Raw genomic sequence first — 14657 nt, 5'->3', positions numbered from 1 at the left:
GGAGATCACCCATGATCTTCTTCAAATAGTACAATGGGATCTTTTATGTCATTTACCTGAGGAAGGAGGAAGCCTCCGAAAGCTTGTGAATTTAAAATAAAATTGCTGGACTATAACTTGGTGTTGTAAAATTGTTTACAATTGTCAACCCCAGTCCATCACCGGCATCTCCACATCTTTTATGTCCACCTAAGAAGGGCCTGAGTTTATCCAAAAGACGGTCTCTCAGTACTGCACTTAAGTGCCAGCCTTGATTATGTTCTCAAGTCTCTGGAGTGGGGCTTAAAAAACAACCTTCTGACTCAGAGAGGTGAGAGTGCTGAAGGCTACACACAGAAGGAAGCTTTTTGGCCTATTACTTCTACTACACTGGAGCTAATTACTCTAATCACATTTCTCTGTCCTATTCCCACATTCTTTTATATTATTCCTTTTGAAATCCTTACCAATTCCATTTTAACTGATGTCTATAGTCTGCCTCAATAGCCACGTGAGGTAAAGTATTCCATGTTACTTCACAGTTTTCCGTGAGCAAAATGTAATATCTTTCCTCTTGCGCCTGTGTCCAAATCATTCATAGTAAACGGAAAACAAAATGAGCCAGCTCAGGTCCAAGGGGCCGTCACCGCCCGCGTCCGAGGGGCCGTCACCGCCCGCGTCCGAGGGGCCGTCACCGCCCGCGTCCGAGGGGCCGTCACCGCCCGCGTCCGAGGGGCCGTCACCGCCCGCGTCCGAGGGGCCGTCACCGCCCGCGTCCGAGGGGCCGTCACCGCCCGCATCCGAGGGGCCGTCACCGCCCGCATCCGAGGGGCCGTCACCGCCCACATCCCACCAGTCCATTCAGCCTTACTTGTTGTTTTCTATCCACTAGAAATCTCTCTATCCATGCAGTTACTTTTTCTTTAACGCCATGTGCCTTAATCTTCATATCAACCCTCTTATGTGGTACCTTATTAAATGCCTTCTGAAAATCCCTACACACATCCACTGCATTCCCTTTGTCCAGTCACTTTGTATTTCCTTAACAAATTTAATTAGTCGGGCTCGAGCCCTTAGGTTTAGTTTGCGTGGTGGAGCTTTGGACTTCCAATGTTCCGAGTCCAATTCCAGCTTCAGCTCGGATTTGTTCTCACCTGCCCTCGCGGAGAAGTTCAGGAATGTTCAGCACATCTTTACAAAAGGACAGGTGGGAAGGGTAAGGCCAGTCATGTCCCACAGAAAGGTGATGCCTAAAGCCTATCAGTGTCAGCTTTCGGCACTCACGAAACTCGCAACTGTGAGGGCGGGATCTAGACTGACGGTAACCGAGGAGACACAGAATAGATCTGTCCAATCACGATTGGCAGATAAATTCGCTTTAACTAACACTGTAAATCTGCTGGGATTCTGCAGGAATTAATAGAAATGAGCAAAACTGAAAATATTGACTGATCACTTCTATATCCCCCTTTTATCCTTCTTTTCTCTGTACCCCTCCTAGGCGCCTCTCTCCTATCATCATGTCTCCTTTCATTTCTCCCCTCTCGGGGACTCTGCCCCTGCAAATCCCAACCCCAACCCTTCAGCCTCCTCCAGCCCTACAACCCTCCAAGATCCCTGCGCTCCTCCAATTCTGGCCTCTTGCGCATCCTCGATTTTAATCGCTCCCCATTAGCGGTCGTGCCTTCAGCTGCCTGGGCCCCCAGCTCTGGAATTCCCTCCCTAAACCTTTCTGCCTCTCTACCTCTCTCCCCTCCTTTAAGACACTCCTTAAAACCTACCTCTTGTCACCTGTCCTAGTATCTCTTTATGTGGCTTGGTGTCAAATTTTGTTTGATCACGCTCCTGTGGGATGTTTTGCTACGTTAAAGGCGCTATATAAATACAAGTAATTGATCTACTGGCTGCTGGAGTGGAGTGGAGCAGGCAATATAACAGGATATCACTATCTACCTCTGCACTATTTTTATCTTAACATATAGTGCCAACATCTCTCGTTTAACAGTCAGGTGACCTATACAATGTTTTAGCAAGCAAGAAAAGCAACATTTGAACAATAGTTCCAACCCTTTGCAAATATCCCAAATGCTCAATAATGACCATACCAATGAATGAACTGTTCCCCCACATGTACTGTAAAACTCCACTGTTCAGCGAAAACTACCTCCATTTGTGGGAAAATGCAAGGATCAGTGTGACAAAACGTTTGCTGACATCACTTATATTTGATCGGTTTATTTCTGCGAGCAACTGTGTTGTCACTTTCAAAAAATCGAAACAAATCGCCGCCATACAATAACACTGCTCAGGCTCACATTGATGGCGCACTTGACTGCAGTGCTAATTCCTTGCAGGTGGCTGCTGAAGATTTGCTTACCAGTCCTGAGAAAAGTCCGCACACTCCAATGATGCAGAGAATGTTAAACACTGCAGAGCCCACGATAGTTCCGACTCCTACATCCCCCTTTGTGATGAACACCCCTGAGAAATAGAGAGGGAACTGTAAGCAGGGATATGAACTTTCGAGAGCTGCAGAATGCCAGCTACACTGTGCACACAACAAAGATATATAATACCTTAAACTTTAAATACAATGGGGTAGATATTCTGAGTACTCAACCACGGTGTGGTAGCTCTCATGCTATTGTACATTGGAGACCGCAAGGTTGTGATGCACACTTTCAGTGTCTGAGGTACCTATACACAGTTGAGAACTCAGAAAGTTCACCTTAATGGACCTTCCTTAAATAGCAGCTTAACACCTTAACTTCATTCCTCCAAAATGCTTCTGAAAGCATCTGAATAAATGGACAACAACCTAATCCATGACAATTCGTAAAGACACCTGCCCCAATAATTACAGGGAGGCGGGGAAGGTGCAGAGGAGGGCGAAAATGGCCGGGGAACGAGTTGAGGCCGGGGATATGGAGGTCCTGCCGAATTTAATGGCAGGGCCTCACTATAATATTTTTCTTCCATTTTCCTGCCCGGCAGCCAGCCAGCCTGTTAATTTGGCTACAGCACCACCACTGGTGGCAGGGTAAAATGGCAGTGTGACAAGTTTACATAGGCAGTTTCCATTATAAATGAGGGCATTGCGATTTATAATGGAAAAAGTTGACAAAAAAGATGACAACAGGAAGTAATTTTTATAGACAGGAAGTAAGCGTAGACACAAGATTTTAATATATTATTGATGTTTCTGCGGAGTTCTCCCAATGGGTTCTCAGAACGCCCAGTGTGCTATTGAACCATATGGACCAGGTCCTTGGTTCAAGCTGGACTGCGTTGAGTTAGCTGATTGCAGCCAGGGTGGTGAATGAGGCACTACAACTGATCCCAGTGCCCCTTAGCTAGGGCGATGACAGGGTTCATTATCCAGCGATCCTTGGCGGAAACTGGCTGTGTGTGGATGTCAGGATTGGGCTCAGTGGTGATGCTCCTCAAGGCCAAATATCCTGCTCAGCCTCACATAAAGAGTGGCCACTTGGCTACCAGCACCCATTGAACAATGCTCCAGCAAGAGTATCAGGAGTGGAGAAAAGAGGAGGAGATTGAGGGGAAGAATAGACTGCCTGTTACACATACAAACACCTCACAGTCGAGTGCCAAAACAGTACAAACAACAATTTCATAGAAACTTACAGCACAGAAGGAGGCCATTCGGCCCATCGTGTCTGTGCCACCAATTTAGCAGATCCCTCAACTTCAAGCCACACACCCACATTTTGTTTATCAGTCACTAATAAGAACATAAGAACATAAGAAATAGGAGCAGGAGTAGGCCAATCGGCCCCTCGAGCCTGCTCCGCCATTCAATAAGATCATGGCTGATCTGATCCTAACCTCAAATCTAAATTCATGTCCAATTTCCTGCCCACTCCCCGTAACCCCTAATTCCCTTTACTTCTAGGAAACTGTCTATTTCTGTTTTAAATTTATTTAATGATGTAGCTTCCACAGCTTCCTGGGGCAGCAAATTCCACAGACCCTCTGAGTGAAGAAGTTTCTCCTCATCTCAGTTTTGAAAGAGCAGCCCCTTATTCTAAGATTATGCCCCCTAGTTCTAGTTTCACCCATCCTTGGGAACATCCTTACCGCATCCACCCGATCAAGCCCCTTCACAATCTTATATCTGTACTAATTCACAGCTCTTCACACAAAGTGACACGTGGCTTTTTAACCTCCACAAATAAAAAAAAACTATTTGAGGGGGACAGGATCAAAAATATATAACAAGGCCATAACTGTTTCAATCAAGTTGAATGTTACAAAACTTGATACCACCATCACACGAGAGGACACCACCCACCAGGTGCACGGTTCATACTCCTGTGACTCGGCCAACGTTGTCTACCTCATACGTTGCAGGAAAGGATGCCCCAGAGCATGGTACATTGGCGAGACCATGCAGACGCTGCGACAATGGATGAACGGACACCGCGCAACAATCGCCAAACAGGAGGGTTCTCTCCCTGTTGGGGAACACTTCAGCAGTCATGGACATTCAGCCACCGACCTTCGGGTAAGCGTACTCCAAGGCGGCCTTCGAGACACACGACAACGCAAAATCGTCGAGCAGAAATTAATAGCCAAGTTCCGCACCCATGAGGACGGCCTCAACCGGGATCTTGGGTTCATGTCACACTACACGTAACCCCACCAGCGAACAAATGTTATCTGTTTTTAATATAACGGGTCATTGACTGTCTTCCTTATCTCTCTCTCTTTTTTTTGGGGGGGTTGTATATTCGGTGGCCTTTTAGATGACACCTTTCTGTCTGCTCACTGTGATTGCCTTGGCAACGGGCAGTAATCACCAGGCATTGTTATGTGATCTTAAAATGCGAAGGATTCGAAATTGTCATTTCCACACCGCCTGAGGAAGGGGAAAGCCCCCGAAAGCTTATGGGATTAAAAATAAAATCGTTGGACTATAACTTGGTGTTGTAAAATTGTTTACAGTTACAAAACTTGGTGCTGGTTCATGCTATCAACAAGCAAGTCTGCACTGGAAAGCCTGGGATAATGAGTGACCCCTGGGCTCGAGAGGAGCACTTCAACAAGAGAGGATTATAAAAAGCATCTGATTTTAAACCTACCGTTGTGGAACACAGGGGGAAAGTACCTGGTTAGGCTTTTTTAACGCTTCCCATTAAAGTGAAGCCTTTGAATGTGCAACATGCAAAATGATATCCATGCAAAAATAGATCAGAGTGTCTATTGACACCACTGTGTCAGCCAAGGGGTGGGACTTACGACAGGACTCACAGCAAACAGTCTATTTTACAGCAAACAAAGTCTATTTACAGATTCTATTGGTCTCTATGAACTGCAGCAAACAGTGTAATAAATTGGATAGCCAGGTGCTGAAGGATAGAATACTAGAGCCTGGTCTTCAGTTGCTTCCAAGCCTTTATTCACAGAGATTCACAGTACACACTGTGCACCCCCTCGATAAGCTCTCATATAAATGGATACAAGAGAGTCCCCAATTGATACGCACCACCTGAATACAATTAACACTAATTGATATAAATCATATGGATACAATTAACAAACAGAACTCATGACTGAAACTGCAGCAACTTCTCCCGATAAAAACAGGGTGATTTCTCCAACAAAATGCAGTGAGTGGAGGGTGCTTACATAATACAAATTATGTGCGTAAAATCAATCCCAGTCACTTACTGCAGTGCAGTCTCCAGGTGTGACTGGCTGGGGAATTACCCAAACATCTCCATTCTGGGCAGGAATAATGGTGCCACTATATGCAGCCAAAATAGATGTCAAGACAATTCACTGGAGAAATGACTCATAACAAGGTGGGGATGACCAAATCAGGATTAACAAGCTGCTGCTTTGTTTTTTGACACTCAATTTAAATAGATTACCTATGATAGAGGTGAAGAGCTCAGGGGCTGAGCTTCCAGCTGCCATGAAAGTGGCTCCAGCCACATCTTCGCTGAGATGTAGCCGCTGCAGAAAAAAAAGCACAGAGAGAAAATGTCAAAGGTAAGTCGTCACCATGGTGATTACAATAGTGTTTACTCATCCTGAACAGATGCTCAGTTTTCATCTTTCTGACCTGTGAGTCAGACTTCCTTGTTTACTCTTCTTCCTTAATGACACTTCTAAATATGCCGCCTCTCGTGGTTTGTTGTCGGGTTTTTTTGAGCCAGCGTTGGGTTTTTGCTGTGGATTTGCATTTATTAGAAACTTAATTGAAAATGCCTAACCTTACTTCATTCAGAACCCTTAAAGGGGCACTGTCACTGAAAGAAAATGCACTCGCCAAACTTTTTTAAAAATTCGGGGTGGGAGAAGAGGTCGGAAAGCTCTTCACTTTTATTGTGGTGACATCACGTGGAGATGATACGACTTATATCATGTGACTGTGAACAAATGAAAAGCAGGTCTTTTTCACTAAGACGATGCTGTTTTAACACCAAGCAGAGAGAAAAAGACTTTCATCCTGTCGACCAGCTGAAGGAGAACCAAGCCACTGGGGTAATAGCACAGCGCCAAGCAACCCAATTGCTTAGTTACCTGTTTCTACCTGATAAATCCAACAATCTTTCCATAATGATTTATCCAAATGAATCCTGGAAGCAAATGTAAATCCCATAATAAGGTTCACTGTGTCTTTCATAATGTGATGGAATCCAAACGATTATTTTCTTACTGCTCCAGGATTTTTCAAATAAGCAGAACTAGCAATCTAGCTTAGCAGAAACAGCAATACCAGGTTTCAATTACAAACCACCCTGTTGTTCAAAGAGTCGATAGTTTATGTGTGGAGCATAACACTGGCCTGAACAGTTTCTTGAACATAATGGGCAAGAATTTGCTGTCAAAATAACAGCGAGGCTAATGGTACAGCAACTTCAGGCGAGGGGCGGGCACACGGTTAAACATGGATATCCAAAAGTTGCTGTCCGAGTTGCGCCACTCCGTTGTTAGTTTCACGAGAACGGCATCTCGCTCGCTGTCTGCCTCAACATCGAAATCCGTTGAATGGCGAGAAGTTGCTGTATTTGTGCGACAGATATGAATTCAACTCGCCACATAAAGTTAAGTCTTGTCCATTTCAGTCTAATACCCCTTTAACGATGTGATATAAGTGTTAATTACTGCCAGTCAACCTCTCTGACACTGAAAATTAACTATTACAAGTGAGGAGTCTCATTCCTTCAGGTTTTAATTGTTGGAGATTTTAAAAATGTAAAATTTTAAAATTAAGAAATTTTTTCTAACTTTTCTTTCTGTTCATTTTTGTCTCTCTCTTAATCCAATCTTTCTTTCCCTCTCTTTATTTCTCTTTCAGTACCTGATTTGACATCGAATTCACCCCCTCTAATTTACACTTCCTTCTCAGTCCTTGCATTGTTTATTTCTCAATGCTTCAATCTGATCAGTTAAGGAGATACCCTGTTGCTTGCCCTGTTTACTCAGGTCCCAGATGCCCTGTTACCCTCGCTGTGCCATTATCAGTTTGCACTTTCAGCAACTCGCCATGCAGAAAATGTAAAAACCCATACATGCAAGGTCAGAGGCTGTTAGCTGCCCTGCCACAGCAAAATCGGGGCTAATGGATTTAAATGTTTCACTTTGGCAGTTACATTTCTTAATTTGTTTTTCATTGAGAGGACTGGTTAGGGGGTGCAAGAGCTCTCACACTAAACTCAGAGGAACTGACCATGCACAACTGCATCCAGATTGTCCTTACTAATCATGAACCCCAATCAAACATTATTTCCATGCATTCCTCAATGATCAAGGTCCATGGCCAAAGAATGTTGCCTATAGCTCTTACCCATTATAAACAAAAACCATTGCCTAATGTTCCTCACCAATCATGAATTGTAGCTAAAAGCCATTTCCACTGACCATCTACCCTTTCAGATCTATTGGGTAGAAATCCATCTCAACGGGAATGGTTCCACCAGTGGTAATCATTTGACCAAGGACCAGAAAAGTATGACTTAGTGCCGTGGCCTTCAAACGCTGCTTACATGGCAATATGTTGTGTGTCATGGCATTGCGAATGGAAATCCGTTTCCAGTGGTGTGCCACAGGGCTCAGTGTTGGGTCCCTTGCTGTTGAGGGGAGACTTGATTGAGGTGTACAAAATTATAAGGGGCCCAGATAGAGTAGACAGGAAGTACCTGTTTCCCCTAGCGAAGAGTTCAAGAACCAGAGGACATAGATTTAAGCTGATTGGCGGAAGGATTAGAGGGGACATGAGGAAAAACTTTTTTACCCAGAGGGTGGTGGGTGTATGGAATTCGCTGCCCGAATTGGTGGTAGAGGCATGGACCCTCAACTCTTTTAAAAAGTACATGGACCAGCACCTAAAGTGCTGTAAGCTGCAGGGCTACGGACCGGATGCTGGAAGGTGGGAATAGAATGGGCACCTGGTTGTTCTTTGAGCAGGCGCGGACACAATGGGCTGAATGGCCCCCTTCTGTGCTGTATCTTCTCTATGGTTCTTCTACGGTTCTATTGTGCTCAAGTATATTTCCGTGTAAGATTGAGTAAGGAGAAAAGGCAAAACAAGAAGGATGGTACTAAGCCTCAGCTTGAGGGGGGGGGGGTGGGGGGTGGGGGGCGGGGGAGACCTCCAGTTTCACCCTCCCCCTTCCCTTTCAGCACCAAGAATGTTTAATGTGGCCTCCTCCAAAGCTGTTGGAGGGTGGAAACAATGGATACCCTTCACCTGTCTGCATTTGTTCTCTCTTGCGTTGAGCTAATTTGTCCTGCAAACAATGAAATAATGTTGGAAGTTTCTAGAGCTTGTATAGTAACGCCCAAGTGCCCATTTTGCATCCGTGTGTGTGTGTGTGTGTGTGTGTGTGTGTGTGTGTGATCGTGCATCAAGCAGCTAGGTTAGGTTAGAACATTTTTTGGAGAGCATCTCTAGCAATAGGTCAAGAGTGACTGATTTTAGGAGCTCGATTTTAAAAGTCAAAAATGGGCGGGTTGGGGGCAGGGGGGCATTGAAAATTACCACCATTTCAGATCCGCCCCCGACCCTCCCATTTCCAGTTTTCACGGGGGCAGGACGAGGGGCGGGCAGCCAACCCGCTCCCAGGAGGCGGGTCGGGCCTTAAAACCTCCCAAAGAGGCTTCAGGCCTCCATTTTTAACTAATTCCCGATTTCAACTCCGGGGGGGCTGGGATTCCCGGGCCTTCTGTTTTACACCTCGTGAAAGGAGGCGAGAAGGCCCGAGACTAACAGCTAGGTGCCTAGGCACAGCTTGTGGGCTCGGAGGAGCAAGAGTGCTTCCCCCAGGCTCAACAAACCTACCTGCACCGACCCCCCCCAACCACTGATCGCGGACCCCTGACCCCGACCACTGACCCCGATCATCCTCCCACTCCGACCCTGATCCTCTGATCCCAATCCCGATCCTCTGACCCCGATCCTCTGACCCCGCTCCTCTGACCCCCGAACACTATCAATCAGCCGGTCAGTCGGGCGGGAAACCGGCAAAAAAAATAGAAGACGTCCTTACATCAAAATCATAAGGATGTCCGGGAAACCAGTACTAATGGGCTTCCCGACCTCAAATTGACCCCCTCGTCCCCTTCCCGGCTCCGTTTCAAAATTGAGCCCTAGAATTCTGAATCACCATTTCACTGAAAAATTAGAATCGCTGATTTAAAAAAAAAAGTGTACCTTATTGCTCCAGGTGGATGTGTGTCCTCGTATACACTAATTTATTACACATCTGCAGGCACATTCAAATACCACAAAAATCGAACAAATTAATCTGGAAATTATGGTAACTGTGCATCTTATGACACAGCCGCAGAGTGCTGTACAGACCCTCAGAAGGTTCATTTCAGTGAACTACAATGTTTAATTTATTTTACTGAGGAAACGCTGCCCTTACAAGGTCAACTGTCTGGGTCAAACTGGCTTGGATAGGGAATTGGTTAGGAGGAAGGAGAGAGAGAGTAGGGACAATGGGTGTGTACTCAAATTGGCAGGATGTGACAAGTGGTGTTCCCCAGGGATATTTATAAATGACTTGGATGAAGGAATAGAGAGTCGTGTATCTTAGTTTGTTGATGACACTAAGTTAGGTGGCACAGTAAATAGTGTAGATGGGAGCAGAAAGTTGCAAAGGGACATTGATAGATTAAGTGAATGGGCAAAACTGTGGCAGATGGAGGTCAAAGTGGGAAAGTGTGAGGTCATCCACTTTGGACCCAAGAAAGATAAATCAGTGTATTTTCTAAATGGCAAGAAGCTGGGAACTGTGGATGAGCAGAGAGATTTAGGAGTCCAAGTACAGAAATCACTAAAAGCTAGTGGACAAGTACAAAAAATAATTAAAAAGGCTGGAATACAAAGGGGTGGAAGTTATGTTACAGCTGTACGAAGCTCTGGTTAGACCACATCTGGAGAACTGCGTTCAGTCCTGGGCACCGTATCTCAGGCTGAGATCGACAGTTTTTTGGACACTAAGGGAATCAAGGGACATGGGGATCAGGCGGGAAAGTGGAGTTGAGGTCGAAGATCAGCCATGATCTAATTGAATGGCGGAGCAGGCTCGAGGGACCGTATGGCCTACTCCTGCTCCTATTTCTTATGTTCTTATGTTAGAAGATATATTGGCCTTGGAGGGAGTGCAGCGCAGATTCACTAGAATGATACCAGGGTTAAAAAGGTTAAATTATGAGGGCAGGTTGCATAGATTAGACTTGTATTCCCTTGAATTTAGAAAATGAAGGGGTGATCTAATTGAGATGCTTATGATGATCAAAGGAATTGATAGGATAGATAGAGAGAAACCATTTCCTCTGGTGGGAGAGTCCAGAACAAGGGGGCATAACCTTAAAATTAGAGCTAGGCCGTTTAGGGGTGATGTCAGAAAGCACTTCTTCACACAAAGGGTAGTGGAAATCTGGAACTCTCTCCCCCAAAAACCTGTTGAGGCTGAGGGTCAATTGAAAATTTCAAAACTGAGATTGATAGATTTTTGATAGGCAAGGGTATTAAGGGTCACGGAACCAAGGTGGGTAGATGGAGTTAAGATACAGATCAGCCATGATCTAATTGAATGGCGGAACAGGCTCACGGGGCTGAATGGCCTTCTCCTGTTCCTATGTTCCAAAAATGACAGGGGAGATTGTAGGCAAGGTGAAATGTTACAATGGTCGGGCCAAAGACGTACAAGCAAAAGGGTCAGTACTCCTTAACAAATTCGAGACAGTGGAATAGAAGGAGCATCTACATGCAAGAATTGAGATCTTGGTACTTGGCATGGTCAAGTAGGTTTTTCTTTCATTGGTAAAAGATATTTTTTTATTCGTAGTATACAACAGAAATTACAGGCTAGTGAGTCAACATCTCTCGTGGGTTGCCTACGGTCCAGGAATTACAGTTTGAAATCCTACATTATGGGAGGGATTGGCATGACTCTCACCTGGGAGAGTCATTTTGAGTGTCGGTCAGCACTTGGCTACAGCGGTGTTAAGAGTGTTGCTGTGGATTAGCATTTTTAGCATTCAGTGCTTACGGTTATATTTTTTTTCCCAAAGGAGCAAATTATGGGAACAAAATTCCAAAACTAAAAGCAAACAATGGGAAATGTTGATCAGCGAGAAGCTCCATTCGTGTTATTACTCGTTTAGATATCATCCACATGAAATAGCTGTCTCATTTTAAGAGCGCGCAGCTCACCTCCGTTTCCTGTCGCAGTTCTCTTTCCTTTGAGACTTGCTGCTGCAGTCGTGGTTCCTGGCCATTTTATTCACTGATTTAAATCACTCAGTTCCATGCTACTTCCCTCCTTCAAACATGGGGAGGCTTTATATTAAAGACAGAATTCAAGGACCCAGTAGGTCACTCTGCAGGATGTCCTTAAATATCTTATCAGAGCATCTGGTGCAATGTTCTAGTTTACTCATTATTATTTTTCCTCCTATTACTTTGCTGTACATTGGGTTAGTCCAACTCGGATTGAGTTCCTTTCAGGTCCAGGACTATTCATGTCCCAGTGAAACCTGATGCAGACTGCCAGTCATGAGGCTTTTGCATAGCTTTGCAAGCTTGACATTTTGTTTTAAGGTACTGATTCATCTTTTATGCTAAAAGCACAATCAAACGCTCGCCTGATAGCCTAGACACTGCCCGAAGCCGTACTAAGCCATACCAAACCCAAGTTTCCAGATCTAATTCCTGGACAGCGCTGAATTGACTGATCTCAGTTGGGACACTGCAATTCACCCTCAGCACCACTCCTAAAGGGAAGGAGAAAAATAAACTAGGGTTCGTACTCCTGAATGCATTCTGATCAGGGAGGGGAGCAGAGCATTGAAGGGGGCTGTGGAGAATAGGAGGTGACATTTAGAATTGTTGGAGGGAGGGACGAATGAAAGTGGAAGGTCAGGTAGGTAAGAATATAACACACTAGGCACTACATCCTGGATTCAGATTGGTTGCTGCCCCCAAGCACCTGCTTTGGAACTAATTAGAAGAAGCAATCAGAGTTTAGATTTAGTGATGTGCTGTCAAAACAGATGCTCATTTAGTAACTCAATCAAAGGTTTGGATATTTAGTGCAGAAATAAGAACTGTGAGTCATGAAGTTAGATAAGATTTAGCGAAAAAGCACCACAGTTGCAATATTTACATATTTTACACAGAAAAATAGAACTTGTTTGGGTTAAAAAACATTCAGCCCTTCAACTGAGACTGCCTAAATTGAATTAACTTACATTTAGAACCCTTACAGCCAGGGAGACTTCCAACCCATCCGTCTGAGCTGGATTAAAGCCCGGGCCCTAGAGGTGAAAGGAGTGTTTAAACCCTTGACCTCTTCAAGTTCCCAAGTTCATGAATGCGTGCGAAACTTGGTTAAGATTAAAACAAAAATTTGATGCAATACCTTTTACTGCCACCAGGTGTTTAGCAGATTTTGAAACCGTTTCTGTGTCAGAATCTTCACTTAGTGAATGGGTGACATCTAGTGGCAGGAGGTAGAAAATGCTAAATTTTCTTTTCCCACAAAGAACTTGCTCAGGATGATCCAAAGTGCTTCACACTAATTAATTACTTTCAATGTGCAAACACTGTTCTTATGTAGACAAACACGGCGGCCAATTTGCACACAGCAAAGTTCCACAAACAACAACAATTTGCATTTATATAGCACCTTTAACGTAGTAAAACGTACAAAGGCGCTTCACAGGAGCGATTATCAAACCAAATTTGACACTGAGCCACATAAGGAGATAGTAGGCCAGGTCACCAAAAGTTTGGTCAAAGAGGTACGTTTTAAGGAGCATCTTAAAGGAGGAGAGGTGGAGAGGTTTGGGAGTGATTTACAGAGCTTAGGGCCTAGACAGATGAAGGCACGGCCGCCAATGGTGGAGTGATGAAAATCGGGGATGCGCAAGAGGGTTATAGGGCTGTGGTTACAGAGATTGATGGAGGGATTTGAAAACAAGGATGAGAATTTTAAAATCAAGTTGCTGCCGGACCGGGAGCCAATGCAGGTCAGTGAGCACAGGGGTGATGGGTGAACGGGACATGGTGCGAGTTAGGATCCAGGTAGCAACACGGATGAGCTCAAGCTTATGGAGGGTGCAAGGTGGGAGTCCGACCGAGAGCACTGGAATAGTTGAATCAGGAGGTAACAAAGGTACGAATGAGGGTTTCAGCAGCAGATGAGCTGAGGCAGGGGTGGAGATGGGTGATGTTATGGAGGTGGAAGTAGGCGGTCTTGTTGCTGGAGGGATGTGGGGTCAGAAGCTCAGCTCAGGGTCAAACAGGATGTCTGAACGGTCTGGTTCAGCCTCAGGCAGTGGCCAGGGAGAGGGATGGAGTCGGTGGCTAGGGAACGGAGTTTGTAGCGGGGACTGAAGACATTGGCTTCGGTCTTCCTAATATTTAAGTGGAGGAAATTTCTGCTCATCCAATACTGGACAAGCAGAGTGACAAATCAGAGGCAGTAGAGGAGTTGAGGGAGGTGGTGATTGAGACAAATGACCAGGAAATCCGTTTTGGTGACGTTGGCTGAGGGATAAATAATGGCCAGGACACCGGGAGAACTGCCCCGGTCTACTTTGAACAGTGCCTGGATTTCAGACATCCACCTGAGAGGGCAGATGGGGTCTCGGATTAACATCTCATCCAAAAACAGCACCTCTGACAGTACAGCACCCCCCCTGTACTGCGCTGAAGTGTCAGCCTGGATTATGTGCTCAAGTCTCTGGAGTAGGACTTGAACCCACAACTTTCTGACTCAGAGACAAGAGTGTTATCAGTGAGCCAAAAATTACAGTAGAAACCTACAGGTATCTCTTTTAAGATTAACTTAATTTGGTTAAGGAAGAAGTGATCTTAAATGAGCTCCTTGTAATTGTAATAAATTAATGGAAATGGGATAAGGAAGTCAAAGAATAGGAAATAATTTGCAGGGTATGGGAAAAAAGGCTGGGGAATAGGATGTCCTGCACTGGTGCAAAGGGCAGAATTCCTCCCTTTTGTGCTGTACAATTCTATGATGCTGTATAGTTTCCCAGCCATGATTCTGATTTCCGAATCGCAGCCGTGTTGTCAGGGAGACTGAGTGGAGGCCAGGAGCTTCCCCATAGGAAATGGAGGAAAGCCTGGAGTTATTAAGGCCTTTTCTTACACACCTTCTATCCAGCATGATCAG

General features: G+C 45.0%; 1 protein-coding gene across 1 annotated transcript in view; it reads right to left on the bottom strand.

The window, feature by feature from the left end:
• Window positions 1-14657, bottom strand: part of slc24a3 (solute carrier family 24 member 3) — a 363621-nt gene that overhangs the window by 99485 nt on the left and 249479 nt on the right. The window contains exons 5-6 of the mRNA XM_067989393.1: window positions 5874-5958; window positions 2357-2460 (exon numbers count right to left, since the gene is read on the bottom strand). Coding sequence (XP_067845494.1) covers window positions 2357-2460; window positions 5874-5958 — 189 coding nt within the window. The remainder of the gene's footprint in view (window positions 1-2356; window positions 2461-5873; window positions 5959-14657) is intronic.

This window comes from Heptranchias perlo, chromosome 8 (assembly GCF_035084215.1).
Source record: "Heptranchias perlo isolate sHepPer1 chromosome 8, sHepPer1.hap1, whole genome shotgun sequence".
Lineage (NCBI taxonomy): Eukaryota > Metazoa > Chordata > Chondrichthyes > Hexanchiformes > Hexanchidae > Heptranchias > Heptranchias perlo.
Note: the sequence above shows the minus strand (reverse complement) of the source record. Positions and strands in the feature narration are given on the sequence as shown.